Source organism: Lagenorhynchus albirostris, chromosome 3, assembly GCF_949774975.1.
Source record: "Lagenorhynchus albirostris chromosome 3, mLagAlb1.1, whole genome shotgun sequence".
NCBI classification, from domain to species: Eukaryota; Metazoa; Chordata; class Mammalia; order Artiodactyla; family Delphinidae; genus Lagenorhynchus; species Lagenorhynchus albirostris.
Window position 1 is genome coordinate 63,975,346 of NC_083097.1, and position 22,912 is coordinate 63,998,257.

The window sequence follows — 22,912 nt, forward strand, 5'->3', positions numbered from 1 at the left end:
TTCTGTGTGCTTAAGTATTGCATTGTGTATTTGTGCGAATATATTTGTGTGTTTTGGAGTGTGTGGTGTCTGTGACTGTGTATTTGTGTGTTCCTGTTTGTATGCGTGTGTGTAATTGTGCAAACGCAAGTGTTTGGACTGTGTGCACCCTGTGAGTGTGCATTTGCCTGTGTTTGTGAGTCTATATACTTGTGTGTATGTGTGTGTGCGCGCGTGCTTTCGAGCGCGCGTGTGAGCGGGTGTGTGCCGTCGCCGCACGCCTCCACCTCTGCGCGAACCGCCCCTTCGCGGCCGGAGCAGAGGCAGCGGCCTGGCCGGCGGGCGAGGGAGGGACGCGCGCCGCGGTTAAGCGGGCTGCGCCGCCGTCACCGCCGCCGCGCTGACTTTGCCCTTTAAATCGGTCTCCAAGCCGATTACAGCTGATCTCCCACGTGACGTTTTACCTTCTGTCTCCCGGAGCGAGTTGCCCGAGGACAGTCCTCCACAGGCTGCGGCGCGTCGCGCCGCCCCAGCCCGCCGCGGGGGCTCGGGCTCCCGCAACTTTGGGCAAAGCAACGGCGGCCGGCTGCCCTCGCGGGGCCACTCTCCACGCGGGCGTCGGGGGCTCCGGGGGCTTCGCTCGGCCGGGAGGGCGGCGGTGGCGGAAGACAACGTGCCCCGACCGCAGCCCAGCGCCCCTCGGACCCGCGCCGCGCCGCGCCCGGAAGGCAGACGGCGTGCCCTGTGCGCGGCGCCCGGAAAGGGGGAGTCCTCCGCCGTCGGGAGCCGAGCGGGCGCGCCTTCGGACGAGCCGGCGGGAGATGGCCGCGAGGCAGGGGTGAGCCCCCAGCGCCCTCACCATGCAGAAGAGCGTGCGCTACAACGAGGGGCACGCCTTGTACCTGGCCTTCCTAGCCCGCAAAGAGGGCACCAAGCGCGGCTTCCTGAGCAAGAAGGCAACCGAGGCGAGCCGCTGGCACGAAAAGTGGTTCGCCCTCTACCAGAATGTGCTCTTCTACTTTGAGGGCGAGCAGAGCTGCCGCCCGGCGGGCATGTACCTCCTGGAGGGCTGCAGCTGCGAGCGGGCACTCGCGCCGCCCAGGGCCGGGGCCGGGCCGGGCGGCGCCCGGGACGCTCTGGATAAGCAGGTACCACGCGCCATCCCCTCCCCGTCTCCCTGCCTGCGGCCGCGGCAATACCCAGTTCTTCTAAGCCCAGAGGTCGAGGGCCCGATCCGACAGTGGGACCACCTTCCGAGATTTCGAGATTCCCCTGCGGCGTCTGTGGCAGGACAGCTCCCCTCCTCGGCCTCCCCATCTCCATCCCCGCCTTGTCGTGCATCTCCTTGTGATCCGTTGGAATAGGGGCTCGGCTTTATATTTTCCGAGACCCCGAAATCTGTCGGGTCATTGCAGCTTCCTTGCTAACCTTACATTGCTTCTCTTCAACCTGTTCGGAAGGACTTAGTGTGGCGACGCGGGTTGACACCTGTTGGATTTAGATTGGCAAGACGGAACTAACTTATTTGTAAAAGTTTGGTTTCTCAGTCACCCAGCTAGTGAGTGTAGGTTTCTTTGCCTGCAGATGTTTGATCAATGGCTGTGCAGGGAACAAGCGGGGCTCCCAGGACTGACGGGCACTTTCTGTTGGTCACTTTCAATCTGTCTTTGTGGTTTATGTCAGTTTACTTTAACATTTGGCCTGCTGTGTCTAATTATGAAGGTAAATGTGTATCCGTTTCCCTCAGGATTAATATTTGGTAGCCACATTCCTGCTATGTGTAAATATGCGGGCATTTTTAAAGAACGCTTCTGTATACTTTTAAATGAATGCTTTGAAAATGAATGTGACCTTTTTATTCTGGGTCATAATTTTATTAGTTTTGCTTGTTTTGCACTTAAGGAGGAAAAAATCCTCCAGATTTAGTAACTCCTGCCCCCCCCCACCGCCTCCCATTCCTGCAGGTGCGGAATTTGTATTTTTTTTCAATCACCATTTCTTATTAAAGTTAAAGCAGACTAATTTTATGCTTCCAAATGTTCTCACTTTGCTTCTAGATCTCCACCTTGAAAAAAAGAGGCTGATGGTCTTTGTTGTTGCATAAAAATTTTTAGCAGCTTAATTTTCCATGTAAGTCAGGCCAAACAGCTTCTACTGCAAATCCCTGAGGGCGGCTGTGAGAGGCGCTAGGGATGGAAAGATGAGTAAGATGCCTACATAACCCCTGGGGGCTCATAAAACAATGTGTAAAATTAAGAGGAGCTAAAACTAGATCAACCAGAAGTTTGATTTTTTTCACTGTGGTTTCACTATAAATCATTCAGACTTAACTGATTAAACTTGGCATAACACTTATACATTCAAAAATTTAAAAATATTCCCTTTGGTTTTTGAGGGCATGTTGAGAGTTCTTTGAAAAACTGATTTCCAATTTTGTAGATATAGATACTGGAAATATAAGTTTAAATTTCAAGTCAGGCATTTTAGAAATTAAACTGAGAGCAGGAGGAAGGGTTTTGAGGAAATAGGTAGAGACTTTTTTCAGGATCTATTTTTTTTTTCTTTTCTATTGGTGAGTTTTTTTTTTTTTTTTTTAAGGCATGTGTTCCAAGGCCCATGGGAGCAAAAACCAGTAGGTTTTTAAAGTGTTATTACGTCTATACTAAAATAGGGTACTTGAAATTATTCTGAAGATACATCATTGACCCAATTACAAATAATTTTTTCTTTTTGTGTTTATAATAATATCAGGAGATAGCCACTTTTGTTATGAGCTGGGAGTGGGGAGTTGTTACCTGTTGCACCTTAACGTGGTTGTCTGACCTGTTAACATATGAAAACCAAGATTTTTCTACTTGGAGAATATCCAGACTCTCATCTTCAGGACAATTTTCTTTATACTTTATAAAGAAATGTAACCTCCAAATAGTTTGACTTTCATGCCACTTTCTAATGGAAGTCCTAAAAAGGTCCCCTTATTAAGAATTTTTTCTCTGTTTATCATCATACAAGTTATGAGTATTTCTCAATCATTTATACATCTCTTTGAGGTTAGAAATTAGAACCTTTGGTGTTTGTAGTAAAGCTGAGATGTAGAGAAGCAAGCACTCTGAAATGGATTAGGAGTTGGATTGGGAAATCTGTCAGTTTGTCTTGTGTTAGACATGCTTCTGTGACTTGGGTTGGCTTAGCAGGCTGATATTTTTTGTGTAACACTGTCTGTCTGGGTGTGTTTGAAGAATGAAGAAGAAACTGCAAAGATAAGAAAAAAAAAGTTTACCTTAAATCTACAGTTTATGCAGTTGGTTCTCTTTCAGTTAATTTGTATTGCTAATGTGCTCACTTCATCTCAGGCACCTAGACATGGTGGACCTGTGAAACTGGTGAGGTAGAGGGTGGATGTGAGGCGCTGAGCAGGGATCCTTTCAAGGTCTGCTTCTCCAAATATGCTTCTGGAACTTTCCACATATATGTCTCCATCAACCCCATAAACATACTTGAAGGTTAGGACTTGAAACGGGACTTAGGGAGGCAGAATGGGCTTCCTCCAGAATTTCTGTGTGACTTCTTAAAGGCAAATCTCTTAACATTTCCTCTGTTTTTTCTATTAATGAAATCTGTTTTCAGATGTGTTAATAAAAATTAAGAGTTTGGTTAGGATGATTTCTGAGTTATCTTCCAATAGTGACATCTCCTCTTTCTAAGATTATAACAAAAGTGTGAGCTTTTTGCTGTGCACAGGATGTGAAAGACAATTTCACAAGATTTAAAGATTATCAGTTTCTGTAATAAACACTGCATCTGAGTAGTTAAGGCCAAGCAGGTGATTGAAGTGCATATTCTGATAAATCCAGTCAGCAGATGTGCAAAACTATAGAAACATGACTGCTTGAGACAAAGACTTTCTTATCATTCATATTGGAGGGCGACACATTGTAATGACAGTGACAGTTGATGTAATTCTTGCTATAAAATGCCTCTAATCATTCTTGCCAGTTTAAATTCTATTTCTCCTTCAAATAATTTAAAAATTCTAATTAACTTTGGTAAGTTATAAGAAGAAAACATTCATTGGTTTGCTTCTTCTAAATAATAATTCAAAGTAAGTTGGTTGACAAAAGAAAATTAAGGTTTTTTCCTTTTTTCTTCTTTCCTTCCATCTTTCCTCCCTTCCTCCCTCTCCTCCTTCCCTTCCTCCCTCCCTCCTTCCTTCCTTCCTTTCTTTGACCATTTTATCTCAAACTGTTTCCAGTTAAGAAGAAAAAAGAAAGGTATTTTTCACTTTCCAAATGTGCATAGGTTGAAGGAATATTTGCATTGCTCCATTTTCTCAATAGTGTCCCAAGATTTCACTTTGGTAGGTCCTTGGGAGATTGCAAGGCTCTCTTATCAACCTTCTATAGCAGCTATTTCTTAGGGATAGTTATGGTGATATAATCAAAATGTGTTCAGTTACGGAAAATTTTAAGTGATATTCATTTTCTTGAAAATGTGTGTTCGTGGTACTTCTTTCTAAAAGAGCTCCATTTATGGAAAATGAAAAACTTACCTTTTGTTCCAGGTGAAGGTGTTTAAGGAGGAAGGGAATTTGTATGTAGTAAGTACCTTCTATGTGCCAAGCTCAGTGTTATCTTCCATTATTGAATCTAACTTGAACCTCACTTCAGCTCTTGGAGACTGGTAATGTTCTTTCATTTTTACCTATGATAAGACTGAGGCTTAAAGAGTTTTAGGAGATGACCAAAGTCCAACTCTAGGTAAGAAGATTGAATAATCTTGAAGAGTGCCTTACTAAGGAGACTATTTAAATCCACTGAGGTTCAAGAAATTTCAAATTTGGGTGGAATAGGGGCTGGGGTTGTAGTATGTGAATCACTGTTTTGTTTATTCTTATTTCCCCTTAAAAACCATTTACAGGACAGGTTCGATTCTTGAGAAATACAATTGCAGACCATTACATTTTCAAAGAAAAATGAGATTTATGTTTAAACAGTTTTACATGGCATTTGTTTACTTCAGTAAGGAATCTTTAAAAATATTTGCTCTGAGGGTGAAAATACACATCCCAATTAGCCTGATCTGTTTAAGTGGTTGTATCTGTCTTGCCTGCTAGCAGGAGAGACATATAGGAACAAAGCCATCTTTACTCTTATTTTCCTGGGAATGTTAAGTGGTCTATTCAGCCTGATTTCAGTTGTTTCAGTGGGGGTGGGTGGTGGGTGGGTGGGTGGAATCCTTAGTTCTGGAGGTTTAAAGTAGTAGATACTTGTCATATTAGTGCTGAATTAAACATGTTGATTTAATTTTAAAGGGATTAAGGGTTATGTGATTTCCCCTGTCACCTCATTTCTAGCCAGTCATTTTAGCCTTCCAAACTTGTCCACCAGCAGAAGATTTTAATCATTTTATCAAATTAGGCAGAGCTGCACGTAAGCCCTGAAATATTTGTAGAGGGTGGGGAGTGTAGATCATGGGTTTTTGTTCCAGTTCATGTTGTTTAATTGAAGTATAATAACAAACTCAGTGTTTCCTTTTCAGTGTTTGCTTATTGAACACAAATAAAGGGCAAACGGAATAAAAGTATTTGTTAAATCTTGTAAAACGTTTTAAAATGTAATTTAGGAAAGAAATGACTTATCACTTGAACTTTGTAATCATTCTTCCAATTTAGATTTAAATGAAGAAAAATAACCTATGGATTAGAAAAATATAGTTCTTTTAATTTTGACTACACACTAAACCTTACTATTTGTATTATTGTACTTATCGTTAAGAATTCTACATAGAAAAATCCATCTTTGATGTGACAGATGTACATAAAAATGAATTTTTATTGGGACAAGTATTTTTCTGTGGGTTTTAATAAGTGAGCGCTAAATGTACTACTAAATGGTGGAAAATATTTGTAGTGTGATAACAAATTTTTTACTTTCTTTCAGGAATTAATAGAGGTATTTTTCTTTCATTGGATGATAAGTCCTAAAGCATGTATGATAAGCAAATGTTTCTGGTTTTAGCAAGCAAATATTAGTAGTTTGTTAAAACAGTTGTTGGTATTGCTGTTTGTTTAATGCAGATTATACTTTTTAGTTGACCTTGTCCATATTTTTCAATAAATATGCATGCTACGTCAGTATAATTTTAATTTTGTAGAATAGAAAAAGCTAGTATTTAAGATTATTTTGTAATGAAATAAACCATATTGACAAGTAATATGGATTCACTCAGGTCTGAAATCCTAATTTCACAATTTTAAAGTAGCTTTATGTTTTTATGCCTGTTTATTTGTCCTATAAGAAAGGGATAGGGGCTTCCCTGGTGGCGCAGTGGTTGAGAGTCCGCCTGCTCATGCAGGGAACACTGGTTCCTGCCCCGGTCTGGGAGGATCCCACATGCCGCAGAGCGGCTGGGCCCGTGAGCCATGGCCGCTGAGCCTGCTCGTCCGGAGCCTGTGCTCCGCAACGAGAGAGGCCACAACGGTGAGAGTCCCGCGTACAGCAAAAAAAAAAAAAAAGAAAGGGATATGTGTGTGTATGTTGTGTGTATGTTTATTGAGTTTATCTTCCATCATTAAATATTAAACATTTGTTATACAGTTATATATGTTGGAGTTTATAGGTTTTTATTTGTGTCATTAAGACATGTATTTCAAGACATGAGTTGTAAATCCAATCGGTGTACAATTTGGGGTGCTTTATTATACAGGACTAATGATTTTAAGTTAATCATGGTATAAATTCCTCTCTGAAATTAGTTTATCTTAATTCAAGACTGTGTATAGTAAAATCTTAGTTAATATTGAAACAAAACTAGAAACGGTATTTGTTAGGTATCAATATAGCACTATGGTAAACGTTTGGTTACTGTATAATATTTGGCCGTTATTCTAAAAATTAACCATTATTCCAGAATTATTCATTAAATTTCAGTTGGTGTAATTTTCAAATATTAGCTGATTGTGAAGTTAGAAATACATTATTTTGGCTCCACCAAAGGGTATATTTTACCATTTTTGCCCAAGGAATTCAAATATGATTGTGTGTATATTTGGGGGGGAAAAAACCCAAACAGCAAGTTTTCCTTTTCCTTTTACTTGAGAAAACATTGGTATCATAAAGTGGAACAAGGATGCAGAAAACACATGTTCTCACACTTTTCCTTTTTACTAGCACTGGAAAAACTTACTATTCACGAAAAATGAAGATTCAAATCATTTTTCTTAAAACTCCTCATAGTGAATACAAAATGCTTCAAATATACTTTTAGGGAGACGGCAGAAAAAAAACCAAGTTTGAGTTGATCTGTGTTTATTTAAATAATTTTTCTTTTCTGTTTTTGCGATACGCGGGCCTCTCACTGTTGTGGCCTCTCCCTTTGCGGAGCACAGGCTCCGGACGCGCAGGCTCAGCGGCCATGGCTCACGGGCCCAGCCACTCCGAGGCATGTGGGATCTTCCCGGACCGGGGCATGAACCCATGTCCCCTGCATCGGCAGGCGGACTCTCAACCACTGCGCCACCAGGGAAGCCCCCTATTTCTTTTCTTTTTGAACTGTAAAGGAGGAAATGAGAAAGTTGGGGAGGGCTGTATAAGTTACAGCATCAGAGTACAGTAAGTTAATGAAAAATAGAATTCTCATAAGATCTGAGAACATACAAATAAAACAACCTTAAGAAAAGCTATGCTTAAAAATAAAATTTATTGACCCTTTAGTGCTTCATTGTTTAAAATGTAGGCCATAATTTCTTTTATTAGCTCTTCCCATACTTACCATTGTGACATTGCTGAGACCAATGATGATGATGGAAACAGCCAGGGATCTGAGGGACCCTGGTTACTGGTATTCGCATTCTTTTCAGGTTCCTAAAATGTTTTGTTTTGTCATTTTCTGATTTAATGTAGACAATGCCTGATTCATTTCCCGAACTGTATTTATGAACTCATGCCATTTGTGTGACTAATGTATACAGGCGGGTTAGTGCTGTCAAATAGAGGGACGACTGGAAAGCTAGGAGGTTTCCTGGGTTAGAAATGTGGGAATGGGGAGGTAGTAGCCTGGCCTCAGGCTCACTGTGGAGCATCATAACTCTTTACAGAAGGAGTCATAACAACATAATGTCAGTGATGCATAGGTACAGGAGGCCACTCATATCCAGTATGAATTTGCTTTCTTTTCAGTTTAAGAATATCACTTTCCAGGTCAGATGGTAGTATTGTGTATGGTTCCGTTCAGGAGTTAAACCGCGGGGGTTTCAGTCTCCACTCAGCTGCTTACCAGATACATGATGAGCAATTTCTCTTTCTAAGCCTGGACCCCTGCCTGTGTTGGGGATCACGATAGTACCTACATCATCCAGTTGTTGGGAGACTCAAAGGCAACAGTCCATGCCAAGCTCTCAACACAGGGCCCAGCACATACGTAGCACATTTGTCAGCTGGTGTTTTTATTACTCCCTTTCTAATATAATTCTTTTTTGATTTTCTTCTTGTTGCTTTCATTACTAGGGTCACTTAGGTGTTTTTTTTCCTTCCTTCCTCTTTAAAAAATACTTTTAATTTAACACAGACAAAATAGAACAGTTTAGGGAACACCAATATACTCATCGTAGAGCTTCAACAATCTTCAGCTTTCTTATTATCTCTGTTTTTCTCCACACATGCCTTTGTTGTTGTTGTTGTTGAACTATCTTAAAGCAAAGCCCAGACATCATTATTTCACTTGTAAATAAGGAAGTTTTTGGTTTTTGGCATAGCTTTTGTTTGGCGCTGAAGATTGTACTAGGTGTAGCTCTGAAAAGAACGATCCAGGAAATAGTTTGTAATGTGTTTCTCTTTTAATGTGTGTTACTGTAATTGTCATCATCTTTTTGTTTCTTTGATATCATTTTAAAGGAGAAAGCTTGAGACAGTAGTTGTGAGGACATAAAGGTAGTAGAATTAGCTTTTAAATAAGTTCCGGCATGTTAAATCCTAAAGAAAAATTTGAAATCAGTTTTTAACCATGATCATGGTGTAAAGGTATTTTCATGATTTGACCACACTCTAGAAGAAATTAAATTATTGGTGGTTCTGTTACTGAGGGATCTTCTTTTCTTTATTGAAGTCCATTTACCAAACTCTTCCAGCAGCTGGAAGAGTCTTGTTTAGAGTTCAGTGAGTGCTTTTCCCTCTGATGCCATTAATGCTTCTCATCGCTCAGTATTTTGCATAGTTTTGCAACAATCAGGATGTCATCCATAAATCAGTGTTTCATCCATCTTTCAGAATCAATTCTGAGACCCAACAGTAGGCAATGCTATTTTAAGGCAATTACTAAGGTTTCATTAATCAAGTGTGCAGTTTGCTTTCTCTAGTGTTGCTAAGCTTTTCTAGGGTGAGTTGGTCTCTGTCACATGATTATTTGCCTTAGGCTCTTTTTTTTTTTTTTTTTTGCGGTACGCGGGCCTTTCACTGCTGTGGCCCCTCCCTTTGCGGAGCACCTGCGAATGCTCAGCGGCCATGGCTCACGGGCCCAGCCGCTCCACGGCATGTGGGATCTTCCCGGACCGGGGCACGAACCCGTGTCCCCTGCATCGGCAGGCGGACTCTCAACCACTGCGCCACCAGGGAAGCCCTTGCCTTAGGCTCTTTTGATTGCAAGGGAGAGATATGAACTCAAGTTGTCTTGAATAATGGGCACCTCTGTGTGTGGTGGGGGACAGCGGGAATATTGTAGGGCAATATAAGGGCAAGTACCGCTCTACATTTATTGTGACCTAGCTGTGCTTTGGACATTGGTACTGGCTAACATGTTTTTCAGTGCGTTTATGCGTCTTTGGTTACTTACTGCCTCTGTTTTCTCATAATTTCTGCTTCCCCTCCTTCAGGCTGCTGTGCCCCTCGTGATACTGACTCAACATATTGTGGCCCCTTTCTCTCTGCTTTTACTGCTTCAGTTCTCACTGCAGCATCTCTTATTCACTCAGTATATTCAAGCTCGTCTTTCTGTGAGAGAGAATCTGATCGACTCAGTTCACATTTTGGGGGCTAGACAAGACCATTGGTCTCTGACCGGTCCATAAATTGGCTGTCAAACAGCAGGGACTGTGGGTGAGGGATTTTCATGGAAAGGTTGGTGGGCGTGAGAGACATTATTATTGACATGTCCAGTGTATTCATCAAGCTAGTAAATATTATTTTCACCAACTAATATTTATGCATTTAAGCCACCTTCTTTTCCTTCAGTAGTAGCTGTACATCCTTACCTTACCAATAAGATCTTTCCAGTAAGGCAGTTTCTGTCCTCTGGTCCTGATAGGCCTCCTGTGTTGCTAAGGGTTCATGTTCATAATTTCTCTTTACTTTCTTAATACTTTAATATTAAAAATTATTTGAATGTTGTTCTTTTAGCAATAAGCATATTTTTCAAAGTACAGCATACATATAGAAAAGTGCACAAATCGTAAGTGTGCTGCTTCCTGAATTCTCACAAAGTGAATATATTTTTGTAAGCAGCATCCCGATCAAGCCATGGACATGATCAGCCCTCCAGAAAGTAACCTCATGTCTATTCCTCTTTAATGCTCCTCCCCATGGGTAGCCACCATCCTTACTTCTAACATCATGGATTGCTTTTGCCTGATTTTGAACTTTGCCATTGACTCATGCAATAAGTACTCTTCTGTGTCAGACTTCTTTCCCTCAACATCACATCTGTGAGATTCATCGATGTCTTTGGGTGTTGTGATTCATGCCTTTTCAGTTTCTTTGTAGTGTTCCACTGGATGAGTATACAACAGCTCCTTTACCCATTCTTTATCTACTGTTGATGGAACACTTGGATTGTCTCCAGATTGAAACTATTACAGATAATATGGCTATGGAAATTCTTGTACAGATATTTTGTGCACATACATGTATACATTTCTGTTCAGTATATACCCAGGAATGAACTTGTTGGTTCATAGGACTTACTTATATTCAACTTCAGTAATTACTGCTAAACAGTTTTCTGAAATAGGTATATCAATTTATGTTCCCGCTAGCAGTGTATAAGAATTCCAGTTGCTCTACATTCTTGCTAATACTTGGTATTATCAGTCTTTTTAGTTTTAAGCATTCTAGTGGGTGTGTAGCAGTATCTCATTTTGGTCTTCATTTTCATTTCTCTGATAATTAGGTTGAACAGCTTTTCAGGTATTTCTTGACCATTTGATTGTTCTCTGTTTTGAAGTGCTTGTTCAACCTTTTGCCCATTTTTTAAAAAATTGAGTTGTCTTATTGATCTGTAGGAGTTTTAAAATATTAAGTTAAACTCTATGAATTGCCATTTTTGAATGTCAAAAAGAATTGAACATCATCTTGTTCATCCTAGTATATATGAAGACACGAGTCCTTTGTCAGTTATATGTATTGGAAATATTTTCTCCTACTCTGGTTTGCCTTTCTACTTTCTTACAGGTGTCATTTGATGAAGAGAAGTTTAAAACTTTAATGTCGTATAAACTCTCTGTCTTTTTCTTTGTGGCATTTTTCTGCCCATGAAATGAATGGGGATGGGGACAGCATCCGGAGGTGCTTTGTGTAGAAGGTGCAGGAGCTGGGGCCTTCCCTTGCTGCTCTGTGGTCAAAGCAATCAAGTGCATCACAAAAGATGCAGCAGTAAGTAAAACAGAATGCACTTGCAGCAGCTTTGGACTGCCACACCAGGATGTTTGCCCTTTGGAGGAAGGCTCCAGGGGCAATTCAAAAAGACAAAAAATCGTAATGTTCTTTTCTCCCTCATACCTTCTAGGGTCTGAGGTGTTCCCTCCCCAGGTGTTGGGTTGTTGCTCTTCCTCTAGAGATGCATAGATGTATATGCACCAAAGACTTGTACAAGAATTTTCATAGCAGTGTTATTCACGAAACTGGGTGTCCCATTTCAGAAGCTCTAACTTCACTTTGTTTCCGGTCATCCCCAACTTGCACCTACACCTTTCATCTGGAAGGGTCAGGTGCAAGAGGGACAAGGTACTTTTATAAAACTTAACCAGAGTTAAGCTTGAATCCCTGACACCCCCTTTCAGCTCTGCTGCCACCTGTAGGTTGTATCATCTAGGCTGGCCTGGGGGTGCTGTTAGGGAAAGAAAAATGCATCATGCCCAGCGCTGGTAAAGACAGAATCCTCAGTTTTCAAAATATATCTGTATAATGCCCTATAATTCTTCCCCTTTTGTCCTGATCATTACCCAGGAAGTGACCAAGAAGGGATGACCCCTTTCTTGGAATACCTGCACTCACTGATCAAACTGCCTTACTAAAGTATATGGACCAGGAGGGAATGAGGGAGAAAGGGTTGGACAGTCAGTCCATTGTTGAGTATACAGATTAGTTTCAAGGGCCACAATGGTGTGACTGGAAACAGCTAACCAGTAACCTAAAAAAGTATCAACAGTGGTGAGGTAGCATTGCTAGTCCTGAGAGGGCTTTGAATGTCTGGGGGTTTCACCCCTTGTGACATGGCCTCTCCCATTGTGAGACAAATGGGTCAACTTTTGGCAGGTGTCACAGGTGCCCTGCAGTGGTAGCCTTCTGCATTAGAAACAGAGTCAGGCTCCAGCACAGCTCGATTCCAGTTGATTCCACAGCCCTTGATTCCACAGTCCTTCCTGTGGACATCTACATGACTGATCCATACAGTTCAGTCAGCAGACATGGATTGTTCCCAGGTTCATGTTTCCAAAGAAGTGTCCCTTTAATCTTACAGTCTATAGTTTTCCAAGTGGCAGACCAAACAGCTCTGCCATTGGCACCAGCCCAAAAGTCTGAGCCCTACCCTCTGACTGGAGCAACTACCTCTGCTTTTTCTTCTGCATAGCTGACACTGAGGCTGACTAGCCACAGCACCCCAATGGATACCATTGGGTCTCAGCTTAGCCAAACCATCAGGGAACCGGGCCCAGATATTTAGGGAATTTCTGTGAATCAAGGACCCTATTGAGTCAGTGGCTTTGCCTCAGGTAACAGAGCAGATAAAGTTCCCCACAGAGAGATACTTGCTACTTTTTAAAATGTAAAGCTGAGATGCTTCTGGGGCCAGACCAGCTACATTCTTGAATATACCTTTTCCATTGAACAAACAAGGTTTTAGCCGTTCCCACCTTGTTAGTTATTGAGTCTGAGCTGATTCATCCAAAATGGGAATTTCAGGCTGGAGAGTTACAAGACCTCTATGGGTCAGTTTTGACAAGGACTCAGCTGTAAGCTAATGGTCACCTGCATGCCTTGTAGTTTTGTTTGGATGGTGGACATTGTGTGTGAAAAATCAAAGAGGTAATTTTAGGCTCTGCATGATGTGTTTTCCTTCAGAGAAGGTTTACTTTTGCTTTCTTGCAGGCATTAATGTGGGGTAATTTACACTAATCCATTCTGAGAATGAGCTGATGAAAGTTAGGTTTCAGGTTTGTGAGAACACTATTCCAGTTTGTCCTAATTTCTGAAGTATAGCCTTTCCAAGGTCTTATCAGGAATTCTGGGTGTTTACATAACCCCTTCCTCCTTGGTCTCTTACATGCCCCATGGGACTGCCAAAAACTCAGTGCTGATTTCCAGACTCTTAATTGCTGCTTTCTGCCTGGTCTCTTAGCCTCTTGGCTCTGTACTACTTAGAAATTGGCAAACTCCTTGAGTGGAACAACTTCAAAGACTGTCAGGCCCACTAGTTGACTTCCCTTCTCTAAGGTGTCTTTACTTCTTAGATACCTTAGACCTTAACAAGGTCCTGGCTGCCTTGTTATCTCACTGATGCTTTCAAATGGATTATTTTGTGTGTGTGTGTGTGTGTGTGTGTGTGTGTGTGTTGTGTGCAGCTTTTCTAATTGTTCTTAGTGTGTGTGTGTGTTGGAGTGGTAGGTGAGGGTCTGTAACAAGCTACCTGGTCATTACCACTTAGAAATGAGTTTTAATAGTGAGTCTAAACATGAGTGAAACTCCTTTCAAAGCAGTGGAAAAGTTATCTTGTTTCTTTTCTCTGGAAATTTATCTGTTAATTACTTCTAATTCAGTAATGATAAAATACTAAGAAGTCAAATCACAACTAACCCTTGTTTTATCAATTTAATTCAGAGCATCTTTGAATATGGTGTTTTTGAAGAAAAGAAAACAAAAAATTCATTTTGTAGTCATAAGATTTTTTTACAGATGTTTATCTTTATACCACTACCGAGTGCTGAGGTGTATATTTTGAGGGTACCGCGGTGTAAGTCCCATTTTATTCCTAACATAGTAGATTTAGTTTAAACTTTTAGATTGTCTTCTCATATCTGATGTCTGTCTACCTTCTATCTAACTATGTGTGTGTGTATACCTGTCTATCTATCTATCATCTATCTATCTTAGTTGATGAGCGTTTAATTTAAAGCAGTCATCTTTCTCCAGGCATAAGTTAGCCCTTTTTTCTTGGAAAGTAAAACAAAGTAAAATTAGACTATTTCATTTAGGATACTAATTTGTTAGTATTTTATGAATATTGTTTTGTATTATACAATTGTAAGAGTTACCATTAAATGCTGATTTGGGGTTAAAGAGCCAAGCACTTTACATATATTATCTCATTTAATCTTCATAACCATCCCGAGATATTGGTGTCCTCTTTATTTTACAGATAAGAATACTGAGGCTTTAGTGGTTTAGTAATTCTCCCAGGGAAGAATTTTACTAAGTGGCAAACTTAGTTAATAGAGCCTAGTTTAGTGACTTAGCATTTGTTGATCTTGGCCCTCAACTAGGAGCTAGAAATATATAACCAGGAGGGAAAAGTTTTTGTCTTCAATCTCATTCTTCTCTGCCTTGGTACCTTTGCAGTTTAGGTGGAAAACTTCTCAGTCTGATCTGGCCACGTTCATAAAGCCCATAAAGTAAGTTATAGCTTCCACCCAAGGAAACTATATGTTATATATGTTATATGTCAACAGGCAAAGCTATGGGCCCATATTTATCCAAGGGAAGCATTTGAACCCGTTCATGTAACCTCTATAATCTCTGTATGCTTGGCCCTGTGCTAATGTGGTGGAGAGTGGGGTGTTGGGGAACAGGTCAGTCTGTTTCCAAAGCATCCCTGTCTTTCTCCCGTGCTGCTGATTTCCAGCACAGGCTTCCTTCTTGGTGTCTGCTTAGCACCTTGAGGGGCCCAGTGTTGAAGATGTAGAAGACATAGCCCTCCCTGCCATTTCTGACCTTGCCTATGCTATGTCTCTTGACTCTGATAAGATCACTTATGTTTTGAAGTGAGTCCACATCCTCAGTGCTTTGATTTAGGCTCCTGCTTTTTGGCCACTAGGTCTAACTGGATTGTAGTCTCTCCTGACCCAGAGCAGCAAATACCATTGTCTGAAACATGAGGCAACTGAGAATGGTACTTGCAACTTGTGCCATCAGTGTCAGTGTGAGCAAAGGAGAAGGCATTTATATGTACTCAGTCTTTGTGTTCCAGGCCAAAGTATCTTCTTGTATTTGTTTTGCTGGCAAATTTCACCTGTTGTCTCTGGAATTGTGCAGTCAAATGGTTGAACCGTAGCATCTTGTGATTCTAGTGCCTTAGCTGTAATTTCCTCTGTGAATGTTATTAATCCAAGTTCATTTTCCTCATGCCAGTTTAAGCTGAGATCATCCTTCTTCCTGCTCTCCTGCCATGTCCTTGTCTTACAGCGCTGAAGATGCAATGGCATGCCATCTGGTTAAACGGTACAGAATGCCCAGTACATTGAGGTGAAGTTCCCGAGTTCAAGTTCTAGATTCACCTTTAACAATGTATGGATTCTGAGGCTTAACCGTTTCCTCATCTGGAAAATGGGCGTGATAATTCCTACCTTGTAAAGAAAGTGGGAATATTAAATTAATGGAGGCAATCTATATGAAAAGTGTTTTGTAAACTAAAATGCTACAAGAATATTACTTTTAAATTCTTTACAATTATATTTTTTCATTTAAGTGAGGGCCGTTTAAACAGCAGATTAATTGAAAGTTTGCTTACTGCAGGTGTGTGTTCTGTTCATTTTATCCATTTGGAGAACCAGACGGCTTCTCCGACTAGTTTGTCGGCATCTTTGTGAGCCCAAGTTTCTTAAGTTCTGTGGAGAACATTTAGTGGATGACAAATTCCTCAAGAAATAGTTGGAAGATTACTTTTACTAAGTGCAGGAGAATATTACCTAAATAGATCAGTGAAGAAAATTTTTTTTGTCATTTAGATACTTTCTGTTGTATAGATCCTTCTGACTGTAATAAATATTAAATATAGTAAAGTGAGATTAATAGGTAGTTTTTTCTGAAGAAAAATGTAGCTAAATTGGTATTTGTGCTTTAAAATTCCGTTTTTTACAGAGAGTGTTTAAAATGTATACTGCAAGATAAATAAATCCACAGCTTACATATTTTTCTCCCTTTTGGTATAAATTGCCATGTAAACAGAACATTTTTATTTTTATTATTATTATTTTTTGTTGGTTGTCCTCCTAACTTTTGAAAAAAAATTTTATTGGTGTATAGTTGATTTGCAATGTTGTGTTAATTTTAGGTGTACAGCAAAGTGAATCAGATATATATATATATATCTGAATATATATATATATATTCTTTTCAGATTCTTTTTCCATATATGTTATTACAGAATATTGAGTAGAGTTCCCTGTCCTATACAGTAGGTCCTTGTTAGTTATCTGTTTTATGTATAGTAGCATGTATAAGTTAATCCTAACCTCCTAATTTAGCAGAACATTTTTAAAGCAATTTTTAATTCATAAAAGTAATGTTTCTGGGGATCTAAAGTACACCATGGGGACTTCCTTGGTGGCGCAGTGGTTAAGAATCCGCCTGCCAATGCAGGGGACACGGGTTCGAGCCCTGGTCCAGGAAGATCCCACAGGCTGCGGAGCAACTAAGCCCGTGCGCCACAACTACTGAGCCCATGCGCCTAGGGTCTGTGCTCCGCAGCAAGAGAAGCCACCGCAATTAGGAGCCCACGCACCGCAATGAAGAGTAGTCCCTGCTCGCAGCAACTAGAGAAAGCCTGCCTGCAGCAACGAAGACCCAACACAGCCAGAAATAAATAAATAAATAAATAAATAAATAAATAAAGTACACCATGGTGACTATACGATACAGTATTGTATACTTGAAATTAACTATGAGAGTAGATCTAAAATGTTCTCACCATGTGCATGCGTGCACACACACACCCCCCACAGACACAGTGGTTACTATGTGAAGTGATGGATTTGTTAGCTAACCTTATCATGGTAATCATTTCACAACACATAATATATCAAATCATCACGTACACTTTAAACTTACACAATGTTATTTGTCAGTTATATCTCAATAAAACTGGGGAAAGAAAGGAAATCAGTGAATGGATATAGATAGTATATATTTTCTGATTCCGTGAATTATGTATAGAAGTGATTTGTTATTCTTGAACCATTGTAGCCTAAGTGGATACCAGTCAAAATACCTGCATTCTTATTCCAGTTCTTTGAGAGAATAATTAAGGCATATATAATTTCTTGAACATTTGGTCAGGGATAAAAAACAGAGCTTGTTTGTTTGTAAATAATTGAGTGTAAAGGTCTGAGGTTTATGATCTTGAAACTGTCTTGCTAGTGTCTCAGACACTAGCTCATGAACCCAAATAGACCTCTACATTAACTAATATCTAATCTTCTATTTTTATGCAGTTGCAATAGAAATTTAAATTATTATTATTAATTAAAAATTAAATGATATAGGTGTGTAACTCTAGCTTTCAAAATGCATTCACATATATTATCCATTTGATTTCTTAATAACTCTATATTACTTGTGTTTCCTTTACAATTTCTAACTTTTTAGGCACATTATTAAACTTATTAATGAATTATAAAATTCATTCGCTCAAAAAAGGAGTAATGTTTTTGTGTAAAATTTGAAACTCAGAGAACTGAAAAATAAGAAAATTAAAATTTCCTGAAATCCCATTCCTCAGAAAAAATTATGTATTGAATTGTTGGAGGATTTCCTTCAAGAGTTTTTTTTTCAGTGTATGAATATAATAAATAGACATTTCTAAAGTGGAGCATAATCAAGATCATATTTTATGTATGTAGAGTTTTGGATCTTGATATTTTTTAATTGAACATTATATTGTGAACATTTTGTTTGCCAGTAAATATCTTTGAAAACATTATTTTAAATTACTGTACAGCATTCTTTGTCCCACAGTTGTAAACATTCTTCTGCTGTTGGATCTTTAGGTTGTTTTAATATTATAAAGTTTTGCTTTGGTATAGTAAGTAATGCTGCAGTGAACATCAGGATGACATTTGTGAACAAATTGTCAGGGCAGGTGGAGGCATATGCAAACAAATTAACAAATAAAAAAGCAGGAAGTGATAGGCAGCCTTTTAACTCTGACCATAAGGGTATTTTCCCCAACTTCTCCACCTTAATTAAAAGCTGTTTTCTCTAATAAATGCCCCACTTGCATTTCAAGGTCGTTTTGTAACGGGTTAAAAACCCAATATAAAATGTGAATTTCTGGAATGGAAGTACAATCTCATCTGTGAGTAAAATATAGAAAGAAATATGGCCAAATATGGTAGTCTAATTTTGGGAAATAAAGCTGTAGACCTATGAATGATTTTTGGTGGGATTTACTTTTCCTAGGGGGTGTTTGTTATGATTAGTTAGAGTGCCTAGGATCATGATAAGTGAGTTCCATTTGAATGCATAAAGTAGAAATGCCTAAAATCACCGTATTCCATTGATTTTAAGCATATTTGGATTATAATGTTTTACATTTTCTGAAATTAGAATGTGTTTCCTATCAATGTGCATATTTGGTTGATGTGGTAATCCTTTTCCTATAAACTTTTACTAATTTATGTTGATTTTATAATACCATTATAGACACAAAGAAAAGTGGGAGGTTTCAGACTAAGATACTTGACATTTGTTTGTGTTTTCAGTGCTCTTTGCTCTATGTGTTTTTTTTTTTTTTTTTTTTTTTTTTGCGGTACGCGGGTCTCTCACTGTTGTGGCCTCTCCCGTTGCGGAGCACAGGCTCCGGACGCGCAGGCTCAGCGGCCGTGGCTCACGGGCCCGGCCGCTCCGCGGCATGTGGGATCTTTCCGGACCGGGGCACGAACCCGTGTCCCCTGCATCGGCAGGCGGACTCTCAACCACTGCGCCACCAGGGAAGCCCTGGAGCTGTGTTTTTATATATCAGTAGTGTTAACTGTAGTCCCAATACACCAACACTATTTACTTACACTAGTTACAAAGTGAAAACCTTCCATTTTTCTTAAAAGATTTTTTTGATGTGGACCATTTTTCAAGTCTTTATTGAATTTGTTACAATATTGCTTCTGTTTTATGATTTGGTTTTTTGGCGGCAAGGCATGTGGGATCTTAGCTCCCTGACCAGGGATTGAACCCACACCCCCTGCACTGGAAGGCGAAGTCTTAACCACTGGACCGCCAGGGAGGTCCCTGCTATTTTAGATTTTATTAAGACTTGTTTTTGTTATTGTTCATACTGTTTGGCTTAGTTGATATCACAGCATGGGTTCCAAGTTTTCTAGGACAATCTTGATCTAAAATATTCTATCTCTGTGGTCCCATGAAAGCATTTGGGTTTTCAGGTCATGAGGTCATGATTTGCTTTGGAAATTACAGTACCTGTACTTCCTGATAGCTTTGAAAAAATTTATGAAACACTGGTTAGACTCTTAAATGGCATTCTCAGCAGTACATATGGTACAGCTGAGATGGAAAAGAGACTCTTACAGTAAGAGTTGTATTTGTTGTTACTGAAGCTTGTGGATGCACGTGTGTGTGTGTGTGTAAGAGGTATCCCAGACAGTTCCTTTCTCCTTCTAAAAAGTGCTTTTTTAAAACAAAGTTTCTAGTTTCAATGGGAAAATTACAATATTAAATTTGTCTTCAGAGAACAATTACTTAAGGGATAAAGTGTGTCATAAAGGGAAATAGAAGTTTGACCATGAATTAATTCACTAGCACTGGGGCATTACAGTGATGAGACTCATGCTATAAAATGATAAATCAGGACAAGGGTTAGATTGGCTTTTCTGCCCATGAAGGCTTTAATGTATATTCTCACCTCAGGTGTCTTTGGGAGGCCTGAATGTCCTCACAAGCCAGATCCCCCTGCATCAGAGCCCAGGTACTTCATTCCTTCCTTTTTTCACCAAGCAGGTTTTGAGCATTTGCTGCAAAGTACTGTACTGAGGCCTATGAATGAAGTTTCAGGTCTAGTCCCTGATCCTGAAAGTGCCTGTCTAGAGGGGAGGGTAGGTGGTGTATTTGAAGGAGTTCTCTGAGGATGTGTGAGGCTTACTAAAGGCCGTATGTGGTCAGGGGGCGAGGAAGACCTTTCTGGCTTTGTGGCCAGAGAGGGTTGCAGGCACATCTGAAGTCCTTGGTCCTTGACAGAGGAACCAAGTTTAACTGGTAGGAAGAAGGAAAAGCTAAGTTCACTTTGGCTTAAGCTGGGACATTTGGGTTCAAGCTGGGAGTAGTAACATTTGGGCAAGACCAGAAAAGCAGATGGGGCAGACCACACTCATTTGCTTATAAGTTGTGGAGAGACTTGGAGGGACACCAGTGTGGGGAGGGGAGAGGCAGGGGAGAGTTGAAAAGGCAATCTGGCATGGTGTTCGTGGAAAATGGAATAAGGAAAGATGGGAGCCTGAGAAAGAGCCTAGGAATTTTGTTCTATTATTAATAAGGTTTACTGTGAGGAATTTTTCCTGATATCAAACAGGGCTTTACAAAATTAGATCAGAGCAGTATCTCTCAAAGAGAGCCATGTGTTATGAGAAATATCCACTTGGGTGCCTTGGTGTTTATCACTTGTTAAAATGGATTCACACCAGAAAAGTGTGGGAGAAAGCTGAGTTATCCAAAGTGAAGCACGTTTCTGCATGACAGGATTTCTCAGAATCTTTACTATGCAAATGGCCTTGTTAATTCTCCCTTACTTGATAGTCTATTCTAGAACCAAGGTAGGCTGGCACAGTGAGCCGCAGAGACCAAGCTGTGGCACGCCCCTGGGCCTCTGTTCCTCCTCTGGCCTACTTTGGTTGCCAGCACGCTGGGGTCTTCACTGTGGCAAATGCAGGGCACCGGATGGTGGAATCTCTGTCTAGGAATCTCAGCTGCTGAGTCTCTTCTGTTCCAGCCACCTGTCCAAGTGGCAACGACCTGGGTACTTAGAAGGAGACAGGGGCTCACTGGAATCCAGATTACAGTGTCAGCAGTGTCCTTGTCTTCCTTTGGGCGAGTTGTTTTCAGCTTGAAAATGTTTCCAGTTGAGGGCACTTGGGTGCAAAGCTGCTCGCCACCCTGGATGGGCCACCCAGGCAAAAAGTGCTATTTAAGTACTTACACAATATCCTCAATTTTGCATCTTGGCCTGCAAAGCCTAAAATAATTACTATCTGGCCCTTTACAGAAAAAGCTTGCCTATCCATTGTGGTAGCCACCAGTCCTATGTGGCTTTTAAGCACTTAGAATGTAGCTAGACTGAATTGAGATGTGCTATAAATATTTACACTTACACATTCTGGCATTTGAAGACTTGGTACCAAAAAAAAAGAACATAAAACATCTCAATAATTCTTTTTTTATTTGATCAGATGGTGAAAGGATATTTTAGATGCACTGGGTCAGATAAAATGTATTATTAAAATTAGTTTCACCTCTTTCTCTTTCCTTTTTTCCATGCGGCCACTAGCAAATTTAAAATTACATGTGTGGCTTGCATTTAAGATGCACATTATATTTCTGTTGTATAGTGCTGACTATAGCATAGCACCCAAGTTTATTGCCCACAGAGCTCTTTCTTTAAGGAGTCTCTTAAATAAACCTAGTTGGTTTCTCTTGGGGCACAAGTTTAGCAAACAGAGCCCTAAGCGTATTCTAGTTTGAGGGTTTGTGTTTTGTTGACAGCTAAGCTATAGTTTAATAGATGTAAAGTCTTACCGTTAAATAAAGATACATACTTTCCTTTGTGTTTTTCCAATACAGATATGTTTATTATTTTATATTTTACTTTAAATCAGGTATTCACTTATTATTCTCATTATGTATGTTTTAAACAATCTATGAGCTATATATTTCCTGTGATATAAAAATCATGAGCTTATCATGTCTGCTCTGATTCAGCAACTCCACTTCTAGCCTTCTGTCCTAAGGAAACAACTGGATGAGTGTGCAAAGATGTGTATTTAAGTACTATGCTCATTATTGCCTTTAATGAAGAAAAATTGGAAATAATTTTTGATGCCTCACTATAAAGATGGATTACTTAAATTATGGAATAGCTACATAATTATATTGCCAATATAAATGATGGCAATGAATTATTAAAAAGTATTTATAGACAATCAGTATTTTAAAGAGAAATATATGAATTTGTACTTTAAAAATTCTGAAAGAAAATGGGTTCTAATTGTTCATACTGATTCCCTTGGGGAACTTTGGGTTATCTTAGTTTTCCTCATGCCTATCTATATGGTCTAATTTTCTATAATAGACTTGTATATCTTATGTAATTAATTAAAATAATTGCTTAATCACTTTGTAACTAATGCATGAAATAGCTCCTTGAAAAAGTTCAGAATTCTTAGTGAGCATATTTATGTGGACAGGAATTCATAAAAATAGATTTTGTTGTCACATAATGAGGGATTTGAGATAAAAAGCATTTTCCCCCAGATTCCTCACATATTGCAAACAAATTGTCTTGATATTAAGGTAAGTAGTCATTGGTAGGGAGTAAAGAAGTTACTTTACCTAAAAAATAAAGTTCTTACTTGAAAACCTTCCAAGATCTACCCTGGGGTCTTCACTTCACCACAATTGTGATGGCCCATGATTTTTCCTCTAAAATAATTTCATGAAATTTAAAAATGCTT

General features: G+C 39.7%; 1 protein-coding gene across 1 annotated transcript in view; it reads left to right on the forward strand.

Annotated features, from left to right (window-relative positions):
- Positions 1 to 340: 340 nt before the first annotated feature.
- RASGRF2 (Ras protein specific guanine nucleotide releasing factor 2) overlaps positions 341 to 22,912 on the forward strand; it is a 227,172-nt gene continuing 204,600 nt past the window's right edge. Inside the window, 1 exon segment of the mRNA XM_060143218.1 lies at positions 341 to 1,127. Within this exon segment, the coding sequence (XP_059999201.1) occupies positions 840 to 1,127 (288 nt within the window). The 5' untranslated portion in view covers positions 341 to 839.